The 21,809-nt window shown below is 48.1% G+C and overlaps 9 protein-coding genes and 1 non-coding gene across 10 annotated transcripts; 4 read left to right on the top strand and 6 right to left on the bottom strand.

The window, feature by feature from the left end:
* Positions 1-875: 875 nt before the first annotated feature.
* P174DRAFT_434829 (uncharacterized protein) lies at positions 876-1,391 on the bottom strand (the record flags this gene model as incomplete). The annotated part of the gene is made up of 3 exons (XM_024825899.1): positions 876-890; positions 990-1,248; positions 1,270-1,391. The coding sequence occupies 3 exons, from the start codon at positions 1,389-1,391 to the stop codon at positions 876-878; spliced, it is 396 nt and encodes a 131-aa protein (XP_024679047.1).
* Positions 1,392-3,704: 2,313 nt separating this feature from the next.
* P174DRAFT_434828 (uncharacterized protein) lies at positions 3,705-5,725 on the top strand (the record flags this gene model as incomplete). Its single annotated transcript, XM_024825898.1, has 5 exons — positions 3,705-3,740; positions 3,945-3,960; positions 3,987-4,236; positions 4,287-4,397; positions 4,831-5,725. 5 exons carry the CDS (start codon positions 3,705-3,707, stop codon positions 5,723-5,725), a joined length of 1,308 nt encoding a protein of 435 aa, XP_024679046.1.
* A 439-nt stretch (positions 5,726-6,164) lies between these two features.
* On the bottom strand, positions 6,165-7,334 carry P174DRAFT_515544 (uncharacterized protein; the record flags this gene model as incomplete). The annotated part of the gene is made up of 1 exon (XM_024832198.1): positions 6,165-7,334. The coding sequence occupies one exon, from the start codon at positions 7,332-7,334 to the stop codon at positions 6,165-6,167; it is 1,170 nt and encodes a 389-aa protein (XP_024679045.1).
* A 2,456-nt stretch (positions 7,335-9,790) lies between these two features.
* Positions 9,791-10,780, top strand: P174DRAFT_396020 (alpha/beta fold hydrolase; the record flags this gene model as incomplete). Its single annotated transcript, XM_024823715.1, has 2 exons — positions 9,791-10,151; positions 10,205-10,780. Exons 1-2 carry the CDS (start codon positions 9,897-9,899, stop codon positions 10,778-10,780), a joined length of 831 nt encoding a protein of 276 aa, XP_024679044.1. The 5' UTR covers positions 9,791-9,896.
* A 387-nt stretch (positions 10,781-11,167) lies between these two features.
* P174DRAFT_297619 (putative short chain dehydrogenase/reductase) lies at positions 11,168-12,358 on the bottom strand. Its single transcript, XM_024821614.1, has 3 exons — positions 12,230-12,358; positions 11,918-12,153; positions 11,168-11,867 (listed from the first exon to the last, which is right to left on the bottom strand). The coding sequence occupies exons 2-3, from the start codon at positions 11,952-11,954 to the stop codon at positions 11,224-11,226; spliced, it is 681 nt and encodes a 226-aa protein (XP_024679043.1). The 5' UTR covers positions 11,955-12,153; positions 12,230-12,358; the 3' UTR covers positions 11,168-11,223.
* Positions 12,359-12,694: 336 nt separating this feature from the next.
* On the top strand, positions 12,695-12,766 carry P174DRAFT_t160. The gene has a single exon. It is a non-coding gene; the product is annotated as a tRNA-Gly (tRNA).
* A 54-nt stretch (positions 12,767-12,820) lies between these two features.
* Positions 12,821-13,763, bottom strand: P174DRAFT_445364 (GNAT family N-acetyltransferase). The gene is given in 2 exon segments (XM_024828322.1): positions 12,821-13,092; positions 13,112-13,763. 2 exon segments carry the CDS (start codon positions 13,730-13,732, stop codon positions 13,009-13,011), a joined length of 705 nt encoding a protein of 234 aa, XP_024679042.1. The 5' UTR covers positions 13,733-13,763; the 3' UTR covers positions 12,821-13,008.
* Positions 13,764-14,040: 277 nt separating this feature from the next.
* Positions 14,041-16,328, bottom strand: P174DRAFT_434823 (putative lipoxygenase; the record flags this gene model as incomplete). Its single annotated transcript, XM_024825897.1, has 2 exons — positions 14,041-15,985; positions 16,039-16,328. The coding sequence occupies 2 exons, from the start codon at positions 16,326-16,328 to the stop codon at positions 14,041-14,043; spliced, it is 2,235 nt and encodes a 744-aa protein (XP_024679041.1).
* A 1,271-nt stretch (positions 16,329-17,599) lies between these two features.
* P174DRAFT_413319 (putative RNA exonuclease) lies at positions 17,600-19,259 on the bottom strand. Its single transcript, XM_024824344.1, has 2 exons — positions 18,738-19,259; positions 17,600-18,684 (listed from the first exon to the last, which is right to left on the bottom strand). Exons 1-2 carry the CDS (start codon positions 19,138-19,140, stop codon positions 17,816-17,818), a joined length of 1,272 nt encoding a protein of 423 aa, XP_024679040.1. The 5' UTR covers positions 19,141-19,259; the 3' UTR covers positions 17,600-17,815.
* An 868-nt stretch (positions 19,260-20,127) lies between these two features.
* Positions 20,128-21,596, top strand: P174DRAFT_413317 (uncharacterized protein; the record flags this gene model as incomplete). The annotated part of the gene is made up of 8 exons (XM_024824343.1): positions 20,128-20,247; positions 20,310-20,440; positions 20,488-20,510; positions 20,563-20,729; positions 20,790-20,817; positions 20,879-21,073; positions 21,139-21,272; positions 21,331-21,596. The coding sequence occupies 8 exons, from the start codon at positions 20,128-20,130 to the stop codon at positions 21,427-21,429; spliced, it is 897 nt and encodes a 298-aa protein (XP_024679039.1). The 3' UTR covers positions 21,430-21,596.
* Between the last annotated feature and the right edge of the window lie 213 nt (positions 21,597-21,809).

Raw genomic sequence — 21,809 nt, 5'->3', positions numbered from 1 at the left:
ATCAACGATGAGGTCTTTGGCTCGCTGACCAGTCTCCCTCAAAGGCAGGCCGACTAGGACAGAAAGTATCCGGAAGGCATAAATGCTTGACGGATGCGCACAACTCACAGCGCCACACAACTGTACCAAACTGGGTGTCTTAGAAAATGTAGACGATACATCCTTAGCAAATAGCCTCTAGGCTTATGCTATTGTGAGATGAGAATCTGTATATTTATAAAACCATGCAGGTAACCAGGACATTATAAAGTTCCACTGTTACTATGGTCATAGTACTCAACCATTCCAGGAGCTACCCCAGAGCTCTTCCTCTTTAGCTGCGGCGGGTCCGTCTCCAGCTTAGGAGAGTGGTTGAATTGATATCATGTAGTTATCCTTAATGGCTACTAAAGATTCTAGAAAGCCCAATCAGACTACTACAGCTATTACCTATATTAATCACTAGCAACACATGGTATGACGGGAGATATGGTTATAATACTACTAAGAATGTTGCTAACAGTGTAATACTAATGTGAAATGTCTTATACTCCTTATTCTTGCCTAATTAATATGTGTTAGATTGATCGTTTTTTGACCTTTTCAGACTAATCTAGATATTAAAGATGGTGAAGGATTCACTATGGGATATCTATGACTTTTCCGCATAGAAATATTGTAATCATGGATGTCATTGACTAGATGTATTAAAACACAAAATTCCATTCTTATATACTATTACTTCCATATCAGCAAAAATCAAAACTTTTAATTTGAGGTATTCTCATCTGCAATTAAACATGAGAGAAATAACAGGGGAATAGACAACAATGAAAGAGAACATTTCACAATACTTTTGTGATTCTGATACTTAAAGGAACACTTAATGCTATTATTTACTCACATCCATCCTAGACAAGACAATATTCCAGTAGAGATAGCTCTTAAAAACGCCCAACATGTTACCTTTCCAATATGATATCCCAAAACCTAATGTCCTTTGCACTTACAACTTCCCCAATCCCAGTCACAGTGAGGATCATGATTATCGCACCACCAGCCCCTATCACACCGGCAACGGCCGTGGTCGTGCCAATGGTCTGGGTGACAGTGATGGTCTTTAGAAGGGCACTCGCACCGGTTCCAATCCCAGTCATGGCAGTTAGGGTCATAATCCCAACAGACCCATTTAAAATCCTGGCAACAACCATTTTGTTTCTTGTGGTCTGGGTGGCAGCGTTTTCCATCTTTTCCATGGCATTGTGTACGCTCTATGTAATAGCGTTATACATATATCCTGAGATGAGAGAATGAGACATACTCTGAAGACTCTCTTCACCGTTGGGTTCCAAGGAAGGCGATGCAACTGCCAGGCCAAGCAGCAGCAGAGTCAAAGTAGCATTAACTTTCATAATGGTAGAAATTATACACCAGACTTTGATATTGGAAAGTCCCTTGTACCAAGGACTAAAGCTTCTTTATGGGTTGTAATGCAATAACGATGCATAAACACACCAGATCACTGAACGCTAGCACACTATATATACATATTTCTCCCTCATTTACACGACAATGTGATCTCATACTAGCCAAGCTCTTTCCCGTATGCAATCGGGAATCCTGTTGATTTTAGACCAAGTCTACATCTCATCCCTCCGAATCCTGCCAGTGTTGATGGCCTTTATTTTCCGCCTGACCCCGCCACGCTAACTGCTTAACTTTACTATTCTTGTAACAATATAAATCGATTCTTGTCTAGATGCTGTTTCTTGGCAGAAGACTTATTCTGTTCGACCCTAGGATGCTACTCTTATTATATCATGATTACCAAAGGGAGACATGTAGCTTCGCAATGGCATGATACCCAGTAATCTTCCATTCATCTTTTGAGTTTAGGTTGCGAAGGCGAAATAATCAAACAACGCCGGAAATAGACCATGAGCGATAGCCATTGGACAAAATATTATTGGACCATGGATCTCGCAGCACGATAGCCTTGGACGAAATTAGAACTCAAGTTTGGTACCCATTATATACAAGTTTGCTTCAAACATATTTCGACTTACGAGCCGCCTTCTCCGCAGAAGCCTTGAGATACATTCTAGTATAGACCATCTCCCCTCCGTGGTTATTATCCATCTCTGGTTTATGGTTAACTAGAACAAAAGAGAAGTGGTCCTCTTCTTCAAGTACGGTGATGTCAGTGACCATCCAAATTTTTGATATAGGAACGTTATAGAAATTAACATATCCATGCTAATTTTGTCTGCAATCTCTAAAAATGCAAATGGCGAGAGATCGCAGCCTGCCTAGCCTTGATAATCTCTTTCATTACAGTTCCATGGGCGAAAGGAAAACCACATGCGGTTAGGTATCCCTCTAGTTAGTTGACTCTCTTTCTGGTCATCTGCTGATCAGAAGCCTAGATTGATCAAAGAACCTAGATTAATTCTCAATAGTTTACACTTTGAGATTACCCACCCATTAAGACTGAGTTTGCCTGCAGCCACCTGCCGCCACAGCCGTTTCATAGTGAGTCTGGGACTGCTAAATAAAGCATCATATATCAAGATGCAAGCCTGAAGCCTAATCGTTAGTGAAGATCATGTGGTCCAGTCCAACCGGGGTTATGCAGTCAGAACAGGGTCTAGCCATAACCCATACAGAACCTAAAGTTGGGCTGCCATTTACAGATCGCCGTGCAAGCTACAGTAACCGTCATATGGTATTTCTTCATATACAGTTTCGTGCTCTGGCCATTAACTGTGGCACAATTCAAAAAGCCAGATAGAGAAATTAATCGATTAAGCCACTCGTATTTGAGTTATATTTGAGTCAATAAAAGTCCTACAACACTAAATATGACCGGCCTTTAGTCGACGTTCCTCGAAAGGATAGCACATCAGCACATCTCAGAACTCCAGATCAAGAACCTTAGTGTCGGGATAAGGTTCCGGATGATCGACAACGCGTCACTGGTGGACCCTGGAGTTTCATGGTTGGCTAATTCATAGTTCGACGCTGGGTCTAGCATGGGATGCTGCCACCACTCGTCCTTGTAGTTGGTAGGCGCGTAGAATGCGATGACAGCTGCCAGGGGAGGTAAACCACGCTGTAGTGCTGTCCAGCCTAATGACATGGCAAGTTGTCCATCCAATGACCAGCCGATCACCACCACTTATTCACTGTTAATATGTAGTCCAGACTGTCAAAGGCAAAGACTAGGCAGTTGGTTATGAGCCTAGTCAAGAGCATCGCACATAGCCTGATCCTATTAGTAGTGCTTTAGCTAATTAGAGATTTCATTAGCAGATCATCCACTATTGGGACATGTATCATCGCCTGGGTGTCATTCTCTAGGAACAGGGCTGCGCAGGCTGCCAGCTCAAAGTAGAGGGATACCAGAGTAAGACACTGTCCAGCCACATTGTATCCATCCAATATTTGCTAAAAGCAGTCAGCTTATGGATTAATCTAGAAGACTAATTCATTCTTAGAGGCATCCTTAAGATTAAGGAAAGTGAGCAGCTCATGGGTTTCTTATGTGTTAATTACAGATTCCACCACGGCATTGTCTGCCATGGGATTTCTGCCCGCGAAACTAAGGCAGTGGCGCGTCTTCTTAAAACTAGATAGGGGGCAGGCTGAGATACTCATAGTCTAGTTTCTGACTCTGGTGGAATGGCCAGAATTGCATTGCATACCCACTGTTCCAGAGATTAACTATGACATTAGCGAGAGAGTCTTATGCATTTGCCAAAGTAAGTTGGGGAGAATAAAATGTATGCCCCTTTAAATCGGGGATGGAGAGTATGGCTTGGGAACTATACCCAGAATTTTCGAAGAAATCACTTTGACTCGCCGGTATACCTGTTGAGAGCTTAGACTTAGATGATGTCACTCAGCTTGATTAGAATGACATTCACCTTTTAATGGCAAGCTGCAGCCTGTCCAAGATTGAGTAGACTAGCAACAGTGAATGTAAGCTTCTTAACTGGTTTCTCTAGTGAATGCCCTACCTCAATGGACCAGAACCATGAATTCCGTTCCGTATCCTCATTCTTACCAACTCTACAACCATCTCGTCCGAATTGACCATGAAGATGGAAAATGCGCACAATACATTGAATCCATCAAATATGTTTCCGATACTATTTCAAGTTCGAACTGTCCTGAAGAGATTGTCTACAAGCTCATCTCTGAACCCTGGATGGAGGCTGGGGAAATCGGCAGGTGTCTGGACAGTTCTGGAATTCGGTAAGTTCAGCCATTTTATTGTTCTGATCTAAGCTAACCTGCCAGGATAGACTCAAGACAATAACAATCACATTGTGGCTTCGAATGATGGTTACCAGAGATGGTCTCCGCGACCATATTCTGAGCCCTACAACGTTACGATCGAAACTGGAATTCCCATGGTAAAACGCTGAGGACAGGGCATTGGCCAAAGGCAGGCGGACATCGTCGCGCCCTCAATTGATGCGTTGGGTTCAATACTGAAACACAACGTTTACGCTCTGCCATAGACTGGGTTCAAGTCCGCATGTGCCGCTGTTGGTCGGATTTCCGTCGTGGATCAGCGACGACTTATACGAAGTGTTATACAACCCATTCCTGCGTTGGCCGCAATATCCCGCCTTGCATTACTGAGAGTACTGGTGACGAACAGAATCAAAGCGGAGGGGCAACAGTAAAGGACAGGCTATGCAGCTAGCCCAAGGACGTAACTATGCACCTGCTCGACACACAAAATATGTCCTCGGTGGTAGCAGTCCAAGCGCGGTTCTGGGTTGTACTTGAACAACTTTCCTTGGCTCATGGACTCCTCGTGCGAACAATTGAACTGTGCAGTTTAAATCCTGAACCTATATCAACGGGGTCTTGGGCGAGATCGACTGGGAGGACATACTGGCGGACTACACTGCAGAAATGGCGAAATGGCGAATTGCCAGGAGGAACTGGCAGTACAACGTTGCTCGCACCAACTGCCAAGCAGGTAATAAAGGTACCATGGGTGCCGGAGACCACGTCCACTGGACCACTGCACTCCTTCAACGGCGGGTGGTTCTGCGGTATGTGCAAAAAGGCATACCAGCGGACGGGTCGCTTCCCAGAAGCACTGCCGGTCTCCGATGAGGAGATCCAACGTCGTCACTGCCAATGCGGTGACTGTGATAAGGTTGGGTATGCGGTTAGCTATACCCAACCAAATGGGGCCAAAATGTGTAATGCATGCCACCAGCATGCAAAAGCCTGGGGGTTGGGGGGTCGAAGCCACATATCCACCAGTTGTTTGACCGCTGTGCCTGTGATGGGGCAACCATCACAGGCAAAGACCGGCTCAAACGCAGCTGGAAAGATGGCCGGAGGGTCTGCTCCAGATGCTACAACCAGCTGGCGAAGGGCAATCGCCAACATGACCACCCAACTGAGGAACCGGCCAGGACGCAGCGGATACCAGAGGACAGGGTCTGCGCTTGTCCTGGTTGCCCCAGAAAGGGGCAAGGCCCACGTTGGGTCTCACAGAAAGACGGCACATACATGTGCAATACGTGCGATTTCTGGGCCAAAAACCACGAGGGAGAAAGCCATTGGCACTCTGATGGCACAAAACCAGCAGATAGGGTATGCCAGTGCCCTGGTTGTCCGAAGAAAGGGCGCCGGTGTCTCCTGGGTAAAATGGCCCGATGGGAACCATGCTTGCCGCACATGCTGGGAGTATCGAGCGAAGAACCCGGACAATTAACAGAATCATAACCATTCCTTATTCAAGAAAGGATGCCGCAAGTAAGGCGGCCATAGTATGGATAGGGGCGGTTCTAAAAAGTGGCTTTTGTTTTATAGTTTTTCTAATATAGTTATTCATGAGTATTAATGATAAATGCAATGCACTACAAGTCCATAATCTTTGTGTCCAGTATTGTTAGATGCTAATGTACGGTGCCTCATGGAGCCCAGAGGCCACCCGTGCGACTGATATCCAGTTTCCCTGAGCAAGCGGCCCAGTTGACTCGGCGTTGGTACTGCAGGACGTGAAAGAGCGTACGATACCTCCGAACTTTCTGGCAAACTTTCATTGCCTAAAACAAAGACTGACGAACAGATGATCAGACTCAAGAATCAGCTGAGCAACTTGCAAACCATATCAAAGGAATACATTGCTTGGCTTCTCATTGTATCAAGCACTATATTTGCTCTGCTCCGTCAACCAGTCCTGCATCCCTGCCTGGGACAGTTGGGGCCAGCGCCACTCCCTCCTCTTCATCTGAGACTTCTTTGCCGGGGTTCCGCAAATTCGAGAGACCCGTGAGTTTTTGCTTAATCCATTGTATTAATCTGTACCAGATCGGTGTCGATAGCTGGTCGATCTGAGTGCGTAACTCCGTGTTCGTTTGATGGGCAGCCGACAACTCGTTTGTGACTGTCTGCAATGAAGCTGCAGTACTTGCAGAGATGGAGGTATTTTTCTCGTTCAATTTCTTCACCTCCTGTTCTAGGATGTCGATCTCCAACTGCAAGGTCTGCTTATTGTTCTCCAGACCCAGGTTGGCAGACTGAAGTTCATGCAGTTGAGTACTCGCGGCGATCAGTTCCCTAGTTGCTGACTGTTCCCTGTCTTGCAAATCTTTATACTTGTCCTTCCCGGAGTTGACATCCGCCTGTAATTCTGCATTCTGCTTGCGCAGTTTCTCGCATTCTGCAGTCAGGTTGGTTGCCTGCTCCTTGCAGCGTTCTTGTTCTTCCTCGGCTCTCTTGAGTAAAGTTGATAGGCGAGAGTTCTCAGCAGAGAGTCTAGAATTTTCCTCTTTCTGGTCCTTAATCCTCGCTAAATCCTTCTGCAGCCGAGCAGAAGTCGCTTGACTCTCCACTAATTCCTTCTTCAATCGTGCATTCCTGTTAAGATGCCGACGGAGCACCACAGAAAGAGCATCCTCACAATCCCCTTTGACTAGAAGCAACCTTCTACACTCATCGACCTCTTTCTGCAGTTCCTTCGAGTCTTGAATAATCTCTTCCCCTTGCCCTTTGTACGTCCCGCTGATACTCTCGACACATCCAAGGATATCCTCCCAGTTAGCCACAACCTTCTCCACCTGGTGAGTATGCCACTCGCACAATCCCAATCGAGCAATGGACCGAAGTTCCCTGTTGGTCACATACTGCGGCGGTGTCCTGGACATAGTATCTAAGATGGAAAGAATGGCCCTATGCCTATCAGGCAGGATATCATACCGACATCGACCGCGAAGTCCACTGGGAGAGTGGGGGCGTGCCAGACCGACGCATATCATGCCTCGGCCTGAGGGGTCGGTGATTTGGAGAATAGTATCGGGATCCCAAACGGCGGTGGACATATTGAATGCTTCTGTTTGTTGATTCAGAGCACGCAAGAGAGGATGTGGAATGATGATGAGGGGTTTCTATGATGCTGCGCCGCATTTTGACCCTGGTCATCTTGGCCAAAAATAGCAGCACAGCCTTATTGATGTTGTACTTTGTGCATGTATCATGTCCCAGTAACTGAAAGCACCAATTGTTGATCTAAAGCAGAGAACCATTCATGTATGTTCCAATCTATCCCTAGCACCGCGTGTCCTATCCTGGGAGACTGTGCTGGTCCCCGTGATGAGACACCTAGAGATCACTGAGCAGCCGGGGAAGTAGAGAGTAGGAACGTTAAACGAAAAATAGGAATAAGAAAAAGCGGCGTCCATTTCTGTAGCCTTCTAGGTCCGACAACAGTACGAACCTGAGGCATGATAACTTGTCACGGTTCGGTAAAAGAACTTTACTTTGCGGGCATAACAATCAAGGCCGAAGCCATTCTCTGCAGCATACCCAGGACTGTCTAGATACTGATGCATCTCGAACACGCATTGCCTTCGAGCATTTAGCCGTCTCTGGGCTGCCTAAATTTGGTAGAAATCTGCCACAGTTAACCTTCTGAATTTCCACTTTGCGTCAGAAACGGGTGCATGGTGGGTATTGCGGCATAGAAGTCTCCAAGACAGTCTTGAAGGGTCCCTAGTCATCACGGAGAAGCTGGAGCACTATTGGAGCCTTGCCGCAGTTGGGGGCTGTAGTATCATCATGACACCCCACCGCTCCCTCTTCATCCAGCTCATTGTTATCCCAGCCGCATTTCGGTCTCCCAAACAAGCTACGGCAATCGCTACCACAATCAAGTTACCGTACTACGCGGTTGATTTGTCTTGTAACTTCCAACAGAAGCTGAAATCGATGAAGCTCCCGATGTTGCCGAGCAATACGGAGGACGGAGAGTTGTTGCGATTGAGCCCCATTTCGCGGTGAAGTTTAGAATGGGTATAGACCTGCTTGAGGGAGAGAATATGATATTTGTAGATGAGAACACGAGCATACGTGTCCCTCGAGTCTATGCGCTTTATATAAGCGCGAATACCAGAAAGAAACACATCGTCATGGAACGGATTGCTGGCCAGAACCTCTTATCATCATGGTCGCGCCTAGGCCTCTCCGAAAAGGAGTCTGCCTGACGGTCAGTACGCTGCGTCAATACTTTACAGAGCTACGACAGCTTCCGCCGCCGAGCTATTATGGCAGTGTGGGCAAACGACCTCTCCTCGACGGGATATTCTGGACAGGGGAACCAGATCTGGCCATCAATGGCCCATTCACCTCTAACAGGACCTCATCGAAGCGATGGCCAGAAAGCATACCCACGACTTTGGGCCTTCAATTAGAGCGGACTTCCTTCGCCACTGTCTGCTTCGGGGCTCCGTGATCAGCGCCCAGCATTCACTCATGGTGATCTTCAAAGGAAAAATATAATGCTGGAAGTTAAGGAAGGCGATGCTGGCAACGATAGCGCTAAGCTGCACCTTGTGGTCCTTGACTGGGAGAAGTCGGGCTGGTATTCAGCTTACTGGGAGTATTGCCTCGCTTATTGCGCGTTACGGTTTGATGATGATTGACGCCTCTGGGTTGATAAAGCAGTAGACCCTTTTGTCTCTGAGGCAGCTTTGCTGTACCAGATACGTCTGGAGTTGTGGTCTTAGGAGTATATAGATTATTGGGCATCTCTAGCTTGTTCGCTAAGCGTGCATTATCTATAAGGAAGGCTAAATGGAAAAGTCAACCAATCACCATGGAAAAACGAGCTCGCACAAGTTGATTCTTATTATGTTCAAGATCAAGCTCAGGTCATTCGCCATCGTCAACAGCATAAGAGGAAGCATCGTTCGGATCCAGACTCAAATTAACTCTATATTGGTCAGCTTACTCGTACTCCGTGTCTACGAACTGCAGCAGCACTGAGAAGTGTTTTCAGGCACCGCACCTGGTGCCATGGCCGGTGTACTGGTGGCCGCAGAATGTTGACATGTCTGGGTGGGCAAAACAGGGTTCATGCGAGGACAAGCTCGGGAGAACGAGCTTTGGACCTAGACGGTCTACGTGCCAAATTTGCGAAATAGGCACAGGCTTGATATCAGGGCGATAATAGTAGCGCAACTTCAACGGTTTCTTCGCAGCTCTTCCTTTTATGGATATAGATATCAACTTCTCCGAATGCCATATCATGCTTTTGGAATTCCATAATGATTGCTGTAATGAACAATATGACTACGAAAATGTGGCTGGGCTAGACTACTCGCTAGGCGGTTTCTTAGTACATCAGAATTGTCTGGAACACAAGTATCTGTTATGAATACGAGAATACGAGGGTATACTATGATCTTTCAGGATAGGTCGTATTCGCGAGATCCTCACATAACGATATCCGCATAACGTTATACTCCAACCTTGACCGGAAGCATAACCACGTCATTCCATCGAACTGTCCACAATATAAATACACACATTCGACATCTCCTGCAATCTTCAACTACAGACTGACGGACAATAAATCAATAACCAAATACCTAGAAACCATCATCATGGCTTCCGGATTCGCCAGCAACGGCCTTTATTGGCAGACAGAGGCACCCCTGCAAAATGGCAATCCCACCATTCTTTTCATCCATGCTTCGTGGATGTCATCGACAATGTGGGAAGAGACCGTTCAGCTTCTCGCACCACAGTTACCAAATGCCAACCTCCTCCGGGTGGACTTGAACGGCCACGGAAAGACCACCACCGGCCGCAAGCAATATACTCTCTGGAATCAAGCCGAGGATGTCCTGGCTCTCTTGGTATGGATGATTCATACAACCCATACAGCCATAGCACAGCTAATACCCCGCAGAAAGAGCTTGAACTGTCCAACGTACTGATCGCTGCCATCTCCATGGGCTCGATGATCGCCCTCCGCCTGGCTCTACTCGACCAAGCTAGATTCTCGGGCCTCATCCTCCTCGCCTCCAACGCATCAGCCGCGACCGACGCTCAGCGTAATGCCTTCTACCAGCTTTGCGATATCTGGATTGCAACACCTGCTCCCAGCGAGCAGATCATGAACGCCGCTATCCTCAGCTGGGGCGGGAATCCTGATGTCGAGTGCCCGCGTGCGACTCGGATCAAGCAGGACTGGGTTCAGCGCCATTCGGGCGCTGAGAATGTGGAGCCTACTCTGAACTCGATGATGGAGCGAGATGCGCTGCTTGATCGACTGGGGAAGATTCGTGTGCCGGTTCTCTTGATTCATGGCGAGGATGATAAGACGTATCCGCTACAGGATGCCGTGGATATTGAGGAACGGCTGGTTAACGCGGATGTGCGCTTGGAGATAGTCAAGGGCGAGGGCCATCTGCTGATTCACTTGAGGGAGGCTAAGGATGTGGCAGAGTGGATTGAGGGTTTCGTGCAGAAAGTCCTTGGATGATCTGATGGGTTGATATGTTCTTAATGTGGGTTCTTTGAAAAATCAATGTTTGAAAGGACTCGCCAGCCCATTTGCAATCCTTATTTCCATTCCATAAGCTTAGCAGAATCAAACTATTTCAGTCAGTAAGCTTGACCACTTCCATTATCCTCGAGACGTGGCAGAGAAATTTTCCGTATTCGATGAACAGTGTTACTCGTGCAATAGCCAATTTATAAGTGAGAACTGTGATCAACTTCTCCAGCTTCGAGTATGGCAAGCTCTGCTCGAGACCATCATTGATATTCAAGATATCCCCTCGTTGCTTGCAACCAAAACCAACTTCAACTAAGCCCTACCACGCAATCTACCATCTAGGTATAAGGTTCACCAATTCAACACCCTATCACCACGCAAAAGCTTCCCCACATCAGCATCTCGCTTCCCTTCAATTATACCCAAAATCATCTCCGCTGGAACCATCGGATCCCCCGCCCTTCCTCCCGCAGACACATCTTCCTCCCCTTCCCTCTCAGATTCGACCTTACCAACCCCGGACACACAGCAAACACTTTGATCCCCTTAGGTCCAAACAATTTATGCTGCTGTACAACCAACATATCCAGCGCAGCCTTGCTCATCCGATACGCCACGCCGTCATAATAGTGCACCGAAGACGAGGGATCAGCCGCCTCGGACAAGGAACCCAGAATACTCGAGATGAAAATCGAGTACGGACGAGGCGACTTCATCAATAGAGGATTAAAGGCCATGGCGACCAGCGCAGGCCCGATTGAGTTTGCCGCGAACGTCTCCTCCATTGCCGTCTTGGTTGATTGGGACTGGGAGAAGACGCCCGCATTGTTGATCAGGACGTCGAGACGGCCGAACTGCGATTCGACTTGCTTCGCGGCGGATGCAATTGAGGTCGGGTCCGTGACGTCTAGTTGGATGCTAGACAGAGAGCCGTTTGTGGTCCCTGAGGACTGGATCGCTTGGACTGCATTCTGGCCGTTTTGGAGAGAGCGGCTGCCGATGATGACGTGGTAGTCTGGCGAGGCTGAGACGATGGTTTTGGCTGTTGCGAAGCCGATGCCCGAGTTTGCACCTGCGATGGTTAGTCCAGGCTTTGATGCAGTTATGTTGATCGTTTTTTACCTGTGATGAGCACGACAGTGGATGGCGTGTTGGTCATTATTGTTGACAGCGATGGAAGTTCACTCAACGATACGGGCAATGTGATGAAAGATGACAAAAGGTCTTGTTATTCATGCCTTGAGGCATTATGTATAGGTCGTGAGCTAGTGATACGCGGAGATGGATATCCAGACTTCGTAAATACGAATAAACTCCGTCTAAACCCCAGGGCATGTTGAGCCTGGTGCCCAGATTGCCTTGAGTCGAAGTGAGTATCACATGAAATAATAAGCATACGCCCTCTGGATGGCTAGAGAAACAAGTTCGACCTACCTTCGAGAATATTTGCCTGGTTTGGATGAACGTCTGATGCTGGTGCGCCTTGAATGGATCCTTAATGCTTATCGCGTGGAATGCGACGGAAGATATATAAGTCCTTGTCTCCATAATCTTCCTCTTATAGATGACTTACTTGCCCTTTATGCTCTTCTCAAGAAGTGGTGACTAGTTCTTAGGGAGCAAGTAGACCTAAGCAAATCCACATATATAGTGACGGCTGTAGATACCCCAAGACAACTTGTTGGAGTCACGGCCAGACCAGGCTGAAGGCGAAAAGGACCAACACGTACAGAAGAATGGGCGAGGTCCTCCTGTCCGAAGTTTATACAAAGTCAGCATTACCAAGTCCTTTGAGCCTGCACAGCATCTAACAGTTGAGATGCGCAGGAAAATATAGCTCAGATGTTGTTCTGGTGACTTCTGTCATGTAACATAAAGTTTGCCACCTATCACAAACCAGCGTTAGTGGTGTAGCGGTTAGCATTATTGCCTTCCAAGCAATAGATCTGGGTTCGACTCCCAGCTAACGCATTATCTTTTCTTTTTTGTCGCCTTCTATATTTTGGTGACTTGACTTCAAATTGCCACAGATGTTTTTCTAAGATTCTTGAAAATATCATGGAAATGAGGATCCACAAATAGAACAACCAGACGTATATGCGACCGGACATTTTTGCGAAAGAGACCACTCTATCCAGTCTAGTTTGGAGCACAGCCTCCATAAGAAGAGCCCACAAGGAAGAAAAGCGCAAAAAACCACCTCTTGGTCTGAGTTATGATTGTCTTCCCGTCCGCAGCTGTTCAAGACTCTTCTTCTGCCTACCACTTTCATCAAAGTTGCTCTCCTGCAGCCACTCCTCCATAGCCCCTTGATACCCCCTCCCACTCATCACGCAACATCGAGAACCATGCCGTATCTCTATTCCTCCCTTTGATCACCATATGCTGCCTGAAGACCCCCTCAAAGGTAAACCCCAATCTCAGCGCAGCCCGTCTGGAAGGCGCATTCAGCGCATTACACTTCCACTCGACTCGGCGGAACCCCAGATCTTCAATTGCATATTTGAGAAGCAGGTAGAACGCCTCGGTAGCAACTGTCGTCCGCTGCAATGTCGGAGAGAACAGCACATTCCCAATCTCGATGCTGAGGTGCTGAGGGACGATGTTCATTAACGAGAGGTAGCCCACAGCATGCCCCGCCGTGGGATTCTGGTCTTCCTGGCGGAGGTCTATGACGGCGAAATAGAACGGATCCAAAGACCGCGATTTGGCCGCGATGGCTTCTTGGAAAGTCTCCAAATCGCTGAATGGGCCATCGGGCATGTAGTCCCAGAGGGCGGTTTTGTTTTCATCGTCACCTCCGACTAGAGGGAATAGCTGAGCGGCGTAATCTGCGTTTAGTTTGGTCAGAGCAACCGTGCGGCCGGTGAGGGTATCCTCAGAGGGTAGTTTGGCCGGAGGCAATGTGACAACTGGACCCAGGGGACGATTAGACATGATTGTTTTGACGATATTTGTGTTCGATAAGGTTTCTGGGCTGTCAATTTGGCAATTGACTTTGATAGAATTTATGAGTCATGCAGAAGACTACTGACTAATCCCAATTAGTGGATGGTGATATGGCAGTACACGAATTATGTCGCAGGACGGCATTATAGGTGTTTACTTCTTCCATTTATCATGGAAAAGCAGTAATAACCAATTAAGGGATGTTTTCTGAAGGGGGCAGATCCGGTATGGAAAAACGACAGCTGCACAGCACTATTGCAACTGGATCATAGCCATACCCAGTTATACTGACATGGCTAAATCAAGATTGACACTGCATTCCAATCTGGACTCAACACCTCGTACTCGATGGTTTCCCAATCATCCGTCGCCTGTCCGTAACTTTTGAATTCTTTTTGGCTGTCAGCGAGTGCTGTATAGAACTTTCCGGTCGCTGCTGCAATGGCCTGGTCCTTCTCTGTCGGTTTGTTGTGATACACACGAAACTTTGACGCGGCGTAGACAATCAGACTTTCTTTATTACCCGGCTTGAAGCTGAGTAGGTAGGGTATATGCGACGCAAGAAGCCATTCCCGAGGGTGGTTCATGGGCAGCGCCTCGACAAGCTGTTTCTCGGTATAGCCAAGTAGGGCCTGTAGAGAGGCTGGAGGCTCCGCGTACAGGCAGGGAGGTCTGTTGACCACAAAGGACTGGTAGTAATTTTGGAGATAATTGACAGCCGTATGCTGGGGAGATGCGATGTGAATACACATGGTCACACAGTCCACCAGTTCCTCGAACGTGCTGATGGTCGGGAAGGATGGCAAATCGGCACCATTGGGACTGCGCATCTCGTTCGACCAGGCCTGAATACATTGGTCATTCAGGATCTTGTCGTCGGCATCTGTTCCGGGGTAGGCTAGAGCAAGCATGTCTTGCACGTAGTTCCGGATCTTATGCCACATACTGTGGATACATCTGGCGTAGGCGTAGTTGTGAAACTTGGGACCGTCGAGTTCCTCTGGAGGGAACCCGCGCTGGCGGAGATCTGTCGGTACGTAGCGCCCCTTGAAGTCAAAGTTCTTGTACGCGTGCCGGATAAATGCAAAGCCTTCACTTGCCTCAAGCCCGATTATATCGATAATGACATGGGGGACCAGAGTGTTTCGGGCCGCCGCATTGAGTGCCAGGGTCTTTTGCCAATGCGGATAGAGCAACAACATCACCGGGTGGTCTGGGTCGAGTTGTCGGTGAGAGGCAACGATAATGGCCTCTTCAATCATATGAGTGTTTGTAAGATGCACAGTGACTTCATGCCGAAGCCAGTCGCTACACTGCACACAGGTCTTGGCATATCTCCAAGGCCAGTCGTGAGCCTCGTCGGTTATCTTCTGTTTCTGGTCCTGCTTTTCGCTTCCTGACCGGACATCCTTGCGCTTGATCAATTCCCGGTTGTAGATGGTCACAGATGTCTCAGCACTGCCCCGCCAGTCGATGACAATAGCCAGAGGATAAAGCTGGCCCTTATCATTGAGATAAAAGAGACACACCGAAGCGCAACCATAGCGGTAGCTCTTTTTGCCTGCTTCGTCAAACTCACATTTGATGACAGTAGTCGGGTCCAGCCCAGCAGCCTCGCGAAAGTAGCTGTAATCCTGCATGTACAAAGACTCTCGGCAGCTGTTACGGAGATCGGTGATGATCTCCTTAGCCGGGGCATCCTCTGGTGCTTCTGCGGCTGTGATAAAGTGCTCCAACCAACGATCTGAAGCCCGTTCGATGGTAGTAGGATTCGTGCCTGTAAAGTGCTGTTGGGCAAACCGGGCATCGCTGTACCAATCTGCCAAATCGCCCACGTTGGGAAGATCGAATATATCTTTACCGAAGTACCATCCGCGCGCCCTCCTGTTATAATTCTCCACATCTTCGAGCTTTTCTCCAGCGTCTGGTCTGCCCATGGAGCCAAACCAGCCTCTTGCAGTCAACCTAGCTAGTCCTCTTATGAATTTATTTGGCACGATGCTAGGTAAGAGAGAGGCTAACTGCAAAAGGCGCATCTTGTCAAAAATCTCGGACGGTTGAAGTGTGGATCTCTGGTTGCTTTTGTCCTCTTTTGCTGCTTCCACATTGCCGGCAAGGTTGAGATGGGGTGGGTAACGGTCGGAGCCATCTGTGAATGCAAAGAACTTGCGTTTCTGGTCCTTGGTCAGGGGCGATGGAACCAAAGGCTCGAAATTGGCTACATCCATGAAGGAACTGAATCTGTCGCAGATGTTAGCCATCTCAGAGGAAGGAAAATGGTCCGATACCAGTACCGCTGTTCTATAAGATTGTAGATCTTAGTGAGCGCGAGTTGAGTTCCCCGATATGTTCCTTCCTCAATCGGAGGGGGTTTTTCATAGGTTTTCGTTTGCAAAATCTCCGGGTTTTGCTCGAGGACTCTGGCCTTCCCCGGCAAAAGTTTAATATTGGACAATTCATTGATTAAGACGCCCGTGTCAATGTCGCTGACAGCTAGATCTTCGGGGTTCCTGGGCCATTTCTCCTGAACCTCAGGATAGCCAAGCACGACGCCAGGAGTCAGTTGAGTAGTGTTTTGAGGCATAGCTGCGGGAACGGAGTCGTATAGCCGCTAGACTTTCAGATGCAATGATGGTTGCATAAGATGATGCGATGCATGGAATTGAAAGAATTTAAATATTCCAAAGCCGAAAGAAGAAGAGCTGTCGATTCATTAATCTGACTGCTGCCTCGCGATAATGATTCATGGCATTGGTCGAGAATCAACATCTACGTTCATGTAGCATACTACTCCGTACGCTTGCGGCCGTATCTTAGATCAACCGGTTCGGTTAGGGTTGAGGGAGAATCAAATGCACACCCCCGGGGCCGTACTTCTGTAGTGGATGGTCCAAAAAGGATCGGAAGTTGGGAATCTTAACCGTAACAAGCAATCAAGGGATGCTAGCTGTAGTGGGTGGGAACGGGGTTAGCCGGATGCCTTTCCTTACTGTGTAAAGCTATGGTTACAGCGGCCAATCGGACTGTTCCACCGAAGAAGTAAAGAACGGGAGTTGCTGGTATAGGTGACGTATAGTATACGACGCAATTACTATTTGCAAGGTCTCATTCTTCTGGGAGGTCGGCTCTGGGAGGAATATGTTATCGTATAGCTTCATTCTGTTCATGATCGACTTTGATACAGCCCTCTGCATAATTTCTTTTTAAAAGGAAGCTAGCTGTTTTATAACTCTGCCATAGCTCCCTAATCCGCGACTTCTCCATCCACGCCTTGCTTTGAAATCGAATGAATATGTTGTTACCGGGAAAGATTCTGATCTCTGACCATAGGGTTAGAAACAAAAGGGTATCTCTGCACTTTATCTGCTGAGAACTACCTTGGCCGATATCATTGGATCACCGGCTCTGAAGGTCGGGATCGGTTGGTCCGACGATTCTATGTTGCCTACGAAGGACATACCCTTATGTAAATGGTTTCGAGCTCCTCAGTACTTACTTACCAACCGTGTAGGGAGCATATCATTAATGGTGGTTACTGAGAAAGAAGTAGTGGACACATACATTTCAATCTGCACCGTTGCGTGCCATCTTGGCGTTACAAATTGTCAGGTTCTGTCCCGTCAAGCGTCGCATTGATTCATGGTGGATCTAGACTGGTTGTGGGTTGGATAACGGGTTTGATGCAACACAACCCATGCGGATTATGGGTTGATCCACACCTATCCGGAGTACAACCCTGGATCGTCTACTGAACCATGTCCGCAGATGAGTAATTTAGGAGAATTTACCTTATTTATTTTTTCATTAGGCTAGAGGGACTACTGACATCTTAGTTAACCTAGATAAATATATCATCTAGGTTGCCACAGTTTAACCTTTGTAACGGAAACCAAGATATCCTTATCTTATAAGAGGCATTCCACCGCATCTCATGGGGTCACTGTCCAGGATGATGTGATAAGAGTAATATATATAAGTCCTTTGGGTATCTAGCATATTCCAAGTGCCGGGTGATATATGCAAGAAGCACCAAGGATCAAGACTGCAGCATATAACACAAAACAGAGACCTTTATTCAGCCCGTACTTGAGAGACACCATCTCGAGGCTGCTTGACCTGAGCCTTATCCGACTCTTTCCGCTTCATTTTCCAATGCGCATCGGCCTTCTTCTTCCATTCCCTCTGGGACACTGCCCACTCCTGGAACTTGCCGGGATGCCGAACACACCAGAGAACCACCTCCCTAGTCGCCATTGTATCCTCCAAGCAATTGTGTCCTCTCCGTGACTGCTGAATATCGCGATCGAGCATCTGCTTGCACAGTCGCTTCAACCCCCAGTTCTGCTTGCAATCTTTCGCTACTGCCTCCCGAGAGAGGATAGCCGTGTCAATGATGTTCAAATGTACCATACGCATGATATCGAGGTCGTGCTGGAGCGACTGGCCCACGAGGATGGTGTCCTGATTGATGTGCGTCCATAGCGCGTTCCGCGCCTCTTCCCATCCGTTGACAGTCTTTCCAGCCTCTTTCATCTCCTCGAGAAGTTTCTGTGACACCCCGCTCCACGGTGTCCGCCAGTCCGTTACCGTCTTGGACGGGACCACGTATATGTCGACAATAACTTCACCGGTCAGGATATCGACGGCACAGATCTGCGCTACTTCCGCACTCCCTCCTTGGACCTCGATCATTTCACAGTCGAGTGCGACCGCGCGCCGAGGTGGACGAAGCCCTGACATAGGACTCGGTGTTAATTGATAGCTCTGCCAGTTCTCCAGGATAAAATCTTGAACTGGTGCGTAAATATGCGCGGGTAATGAGGCGCACGCCTGCTTCTTTCCGCAACATGGATACTTGTATTGTCTCTTCTGGCGATTGAGATTCATTGGGTGGTAGAAACAAGCTGTTGTTGATTTCGTGTCTAGAACTCGCTTGCGCTCTACAACAGTTTTTCAGTATATTTCATGCCATCAGAGGTGGATATATAGGCACCTCCGCAGTTCATACACTTTGCATATCCTTCCATGTCCTCTTGAGCCATTTCGCGGACTTTGTAGCCGGATCTGGCGAGCGTATTTAGATCATGGCATACTCCTTTCAGGGAGGCAATCACAGCCTCGTGCAATGGTCCAGGGACATCTGACCACTCATGCACGGCAGGCTCTTTCTGCTCAGAAGCTGCTTCCTCTGATGAGCTTTTCAGGCGTTCTGTCGCTGCCCTGACATATCGCCGGCTGCGTCTTGGCGCTTGGGTTCTCTGCTGGGTCGTATGCTGCTCCTTTACCTTAGTAGTCATGTCTACCTGATCGCCTGGTTTCCGAATACTGCTAACAGGTGCGGCGAAACTTTTTTTTGGACGGATGGCGAGCTCAACGTGTGGTACCGGCTGATCCATTTTGCTATTTAGATGATCAAAAGCAGAATCTCATGAAATCAAAACCGGACGACGAAAAGCAAAGTTGTGTATGCGCTCTTAGACGGTAGAGTCGATCGGATATACTCGTCGATGCCGTCTTCAGCGACATTCGGTCAAACACAGTATATAAGCTCAAAACTCGTCTTGAGTATTTAATTGCAAGAAATTTGGCGACTCGGCCTCTCTTTCTGGATTAGCCTCCGCTGTGACTCGACGGTGAGTCAGAAACGGTCGATATCTGACACATCTAACTTGCTTTGAAACCTGTATCCCATCCAAGTCATTTTTGATAATTCAAGGAGTCCAGAAATTGCGAGCACAACTGCCTCGAACCGCGCGAGCTGGTAAAGGTAGCAGAGCGACTCCCGAGGGGCACGGATGCCTTGCTGACCCCGCAGCTGAATCTGGGGGGGGGATCTTCCGGTGTCTGTAAGATTGTGTCTTGAAGCAAGGGTTGGTCAAATTCTTTCACATTTTGTGTCGTCGAACAAGGATGCTGATGACGGAGATACCGATACTTTGCTACAGGAAATACTGCGGAAAGCGATGTGGAATAGAAGCTCCATCATTAGCTTGCTGGACCGAGGGGTTCGTAGAGGTGGGACTAGACTAGGACACGATCCGCATATCCCTACCTTATCCACGAACGGTGGATCTGGGTTCATCCGTATGGATACGTCTAGATGACCCAATCCAATCCGCATTGATATGAGGGTAGGTTACATAGATTAGGCAGGTAGTGAGCAACCCATATCCAACCCACTAGACACTTATACCTGTTTCGTTATGCAGCCTCAACAATGAGAGCCCTGACAAAGGAGCAAACATAGGAGGACCTGCATGGTTCAGCTGACACCCAAATAGACTCGAATTTAAATGCCCTCATATATCCGTTGCAGACTCGTTCTTGCATTTCAAATGATGTCGTTACTTGCCCTGAATTCCTAACTACTGCCGTCGCCCACCATGGTTAACATCTTTACTACAATTGTCGGCACTTTTAGAAGGTTCTTCCACCTCTTAAAAGCCCTTGCTGCTCTCCTCTTTTGTGCCCTGTGGCTCACCATCCGTGACCTCTACTACGTCGTGTGTATTCTTCTCAGTTTATGCCAGTCTCTGAATCCTAACCTCGACGACACCGTGTACAGATCGCAAACCTATTTCTCCCCCGCCGTAAGGTTGGAAGCGTTGTGCCTTTCGACCAGACAGGTCACGGTGGCGTCTGGGCGCAATTTCAGGCGCCCATTCAGGCCACCGTCTCCCGTTCACCCTGTCCAGCGTATGTCTGCTTATCCTTTTCACAAGATTACTTCTGACGCGCCCAAGACTCAACGCTCTTGCCAACCATGGTACGTGAGACAGTAAAATGTGCTTGTCCTTCGCTGATGTGAAGACGCGCAGACATCTTGCCCCGCAGTGGTAAACACATCAGCTACGGGCAAATGTCGCATGCCATCCAACATGCATATAACCTTGCACCCTCGCTCGCCGACCAACTCACTGCTTCAGCCTATCAGCTCGACCAAGGGCGGGGCTGGGTCGACCTGCAGGACCTCAGCGCTTTGAACGTTAGTCGTCAGGATACATACCCACGTAAATCTGACTGCGCACTGACCCCTGTCTCACAGGTCATCCAGCACGACGCCTCGTTCACACGTATGTTGCTTATCCGTACTTTCAGGCCGGCCGTTGGTATGCTGACGCGAGAAATAAACAGGTCCCGATATCGCCTTCTGTCCCAACCAGAGCGTCCCGCACCCGGACCTAGTAGACAGGTTCCTCTCCCATGCATCAAATGGTAAATCTCTCTCGCTAGACGACATAGTCTACTTCTCTGGCCTCCGACGCGCAGAGTGCAAACGTAGCAATGGCCAATACTCGATGACGTGGAGCTTCCTGCACCAATTCTTCGGTAGGTTCTTCCCCCTTTTTTCCCGGCTATCGATGATTTCTCACCGGTGAATGCTTTATGTCTAGGCTCCGGAAACAACGCGCTCATGTACTCGATCTTTGGTGGTGATGTGGACGACCTCCGGGTTTGGCTTGCCGAGGAGCGCTTCCCGGACCAGTGGGAGCCGAGAAATCGAGAGGCGAAAGGGCACACGATAATGGTAGGTTGTCAGACTTGCTTAAGCATGTATTCTGGGTGTTGACTGGCGGTGCACACAGCAAGCGATGAGCAAGACGCTCACAATCGAGCTCAACATCAATGAAAAGCAGAAGCTCCGGTCTGAGAACACGGCCTTGAATGAGACCAGGGAGCCCTAGGCTCTGGCTGGTTGCGCTGTTCTCATTATCCTGGCGGTTTCTATGTATGGCAATAGTGCTTTTGGTATATTAAAAGATGGCCGCATATATACCAGTTTCGCTGAACATTCGAGCAAGGGCTTTCGGGCTGGTAGGACCTTTGCTCGAGAGAAAAAGCGAAAGTGCACATGTAGCAGCAGATACTATAACTAATGTTTTTTTGACACATACTCTAAGTATAACAGCAGGAGTCTGTCATAGGCAGGATTTATCTGACTGGGAATGGCGTCTAACTTTCTACTGCTATATCCTGTAGTTTTTTTGACTTGTTATTCAGGATCTTTACCATAGGATCTTCTACTGGCAGTCTCTTTTCTAATACGTGAGATTCGCGCATGTTT

The sequence above is a fragment of the Aspergillus novofumigatus genome (assembly GCF_002847465.1).
Source record: "Aspergillus novofumigatus IBT 16806 chromosome Unknown P174scaffold_8, whole genome shotgun sequence".
NCBI classification, from domain to species: Eukaryota; Fungi; Ascomycota; class Eurotiomycetes; order Eurotiales; family Aspergillaceae; genus Aspergillus; species Aspergillus novofumigatus.
This window is presented reverse-complemented; position numbering and strand designations above follow the sequence as displayed.

Coding starts and splice junctions, on each gene's coding strand:
- P174DRAFT_297619 (XM_024821614.1), bottom strand. CDS start 11,954: ATGACCAACACGCCATCCACTGTCGTGCTCATCACAG. Junction 11,868..11,917: donor CACTGTCGTGCTCATCACAG/GTAAAAAACGAT, acceptor TAACCATCGCAG/GTGCAAACTCGGGCATCGGC.
- P174DRAFT_413319 (XM_024824344.1), bottom strand. CDS start 19,140: ATGGATCAGCCGGTACCACACGTTGAGCTCGCCATCCGTCCAAAAAAA. Junction 18,685..18,737: donor AAAGTGTATGAACTGCGGAG/GTGCCTATATAT, acceptor AAACTGTTGTAG/AGCGCAAGCGAGTTCTAGAC.
- P174DRAFT_445364 (XM_024828322.1), bottom strand. CDS start 13,732: ATGTCTAATCGTCCCCTGGGTCCAGTTGTCACATTGCCTCCGGCCAAA.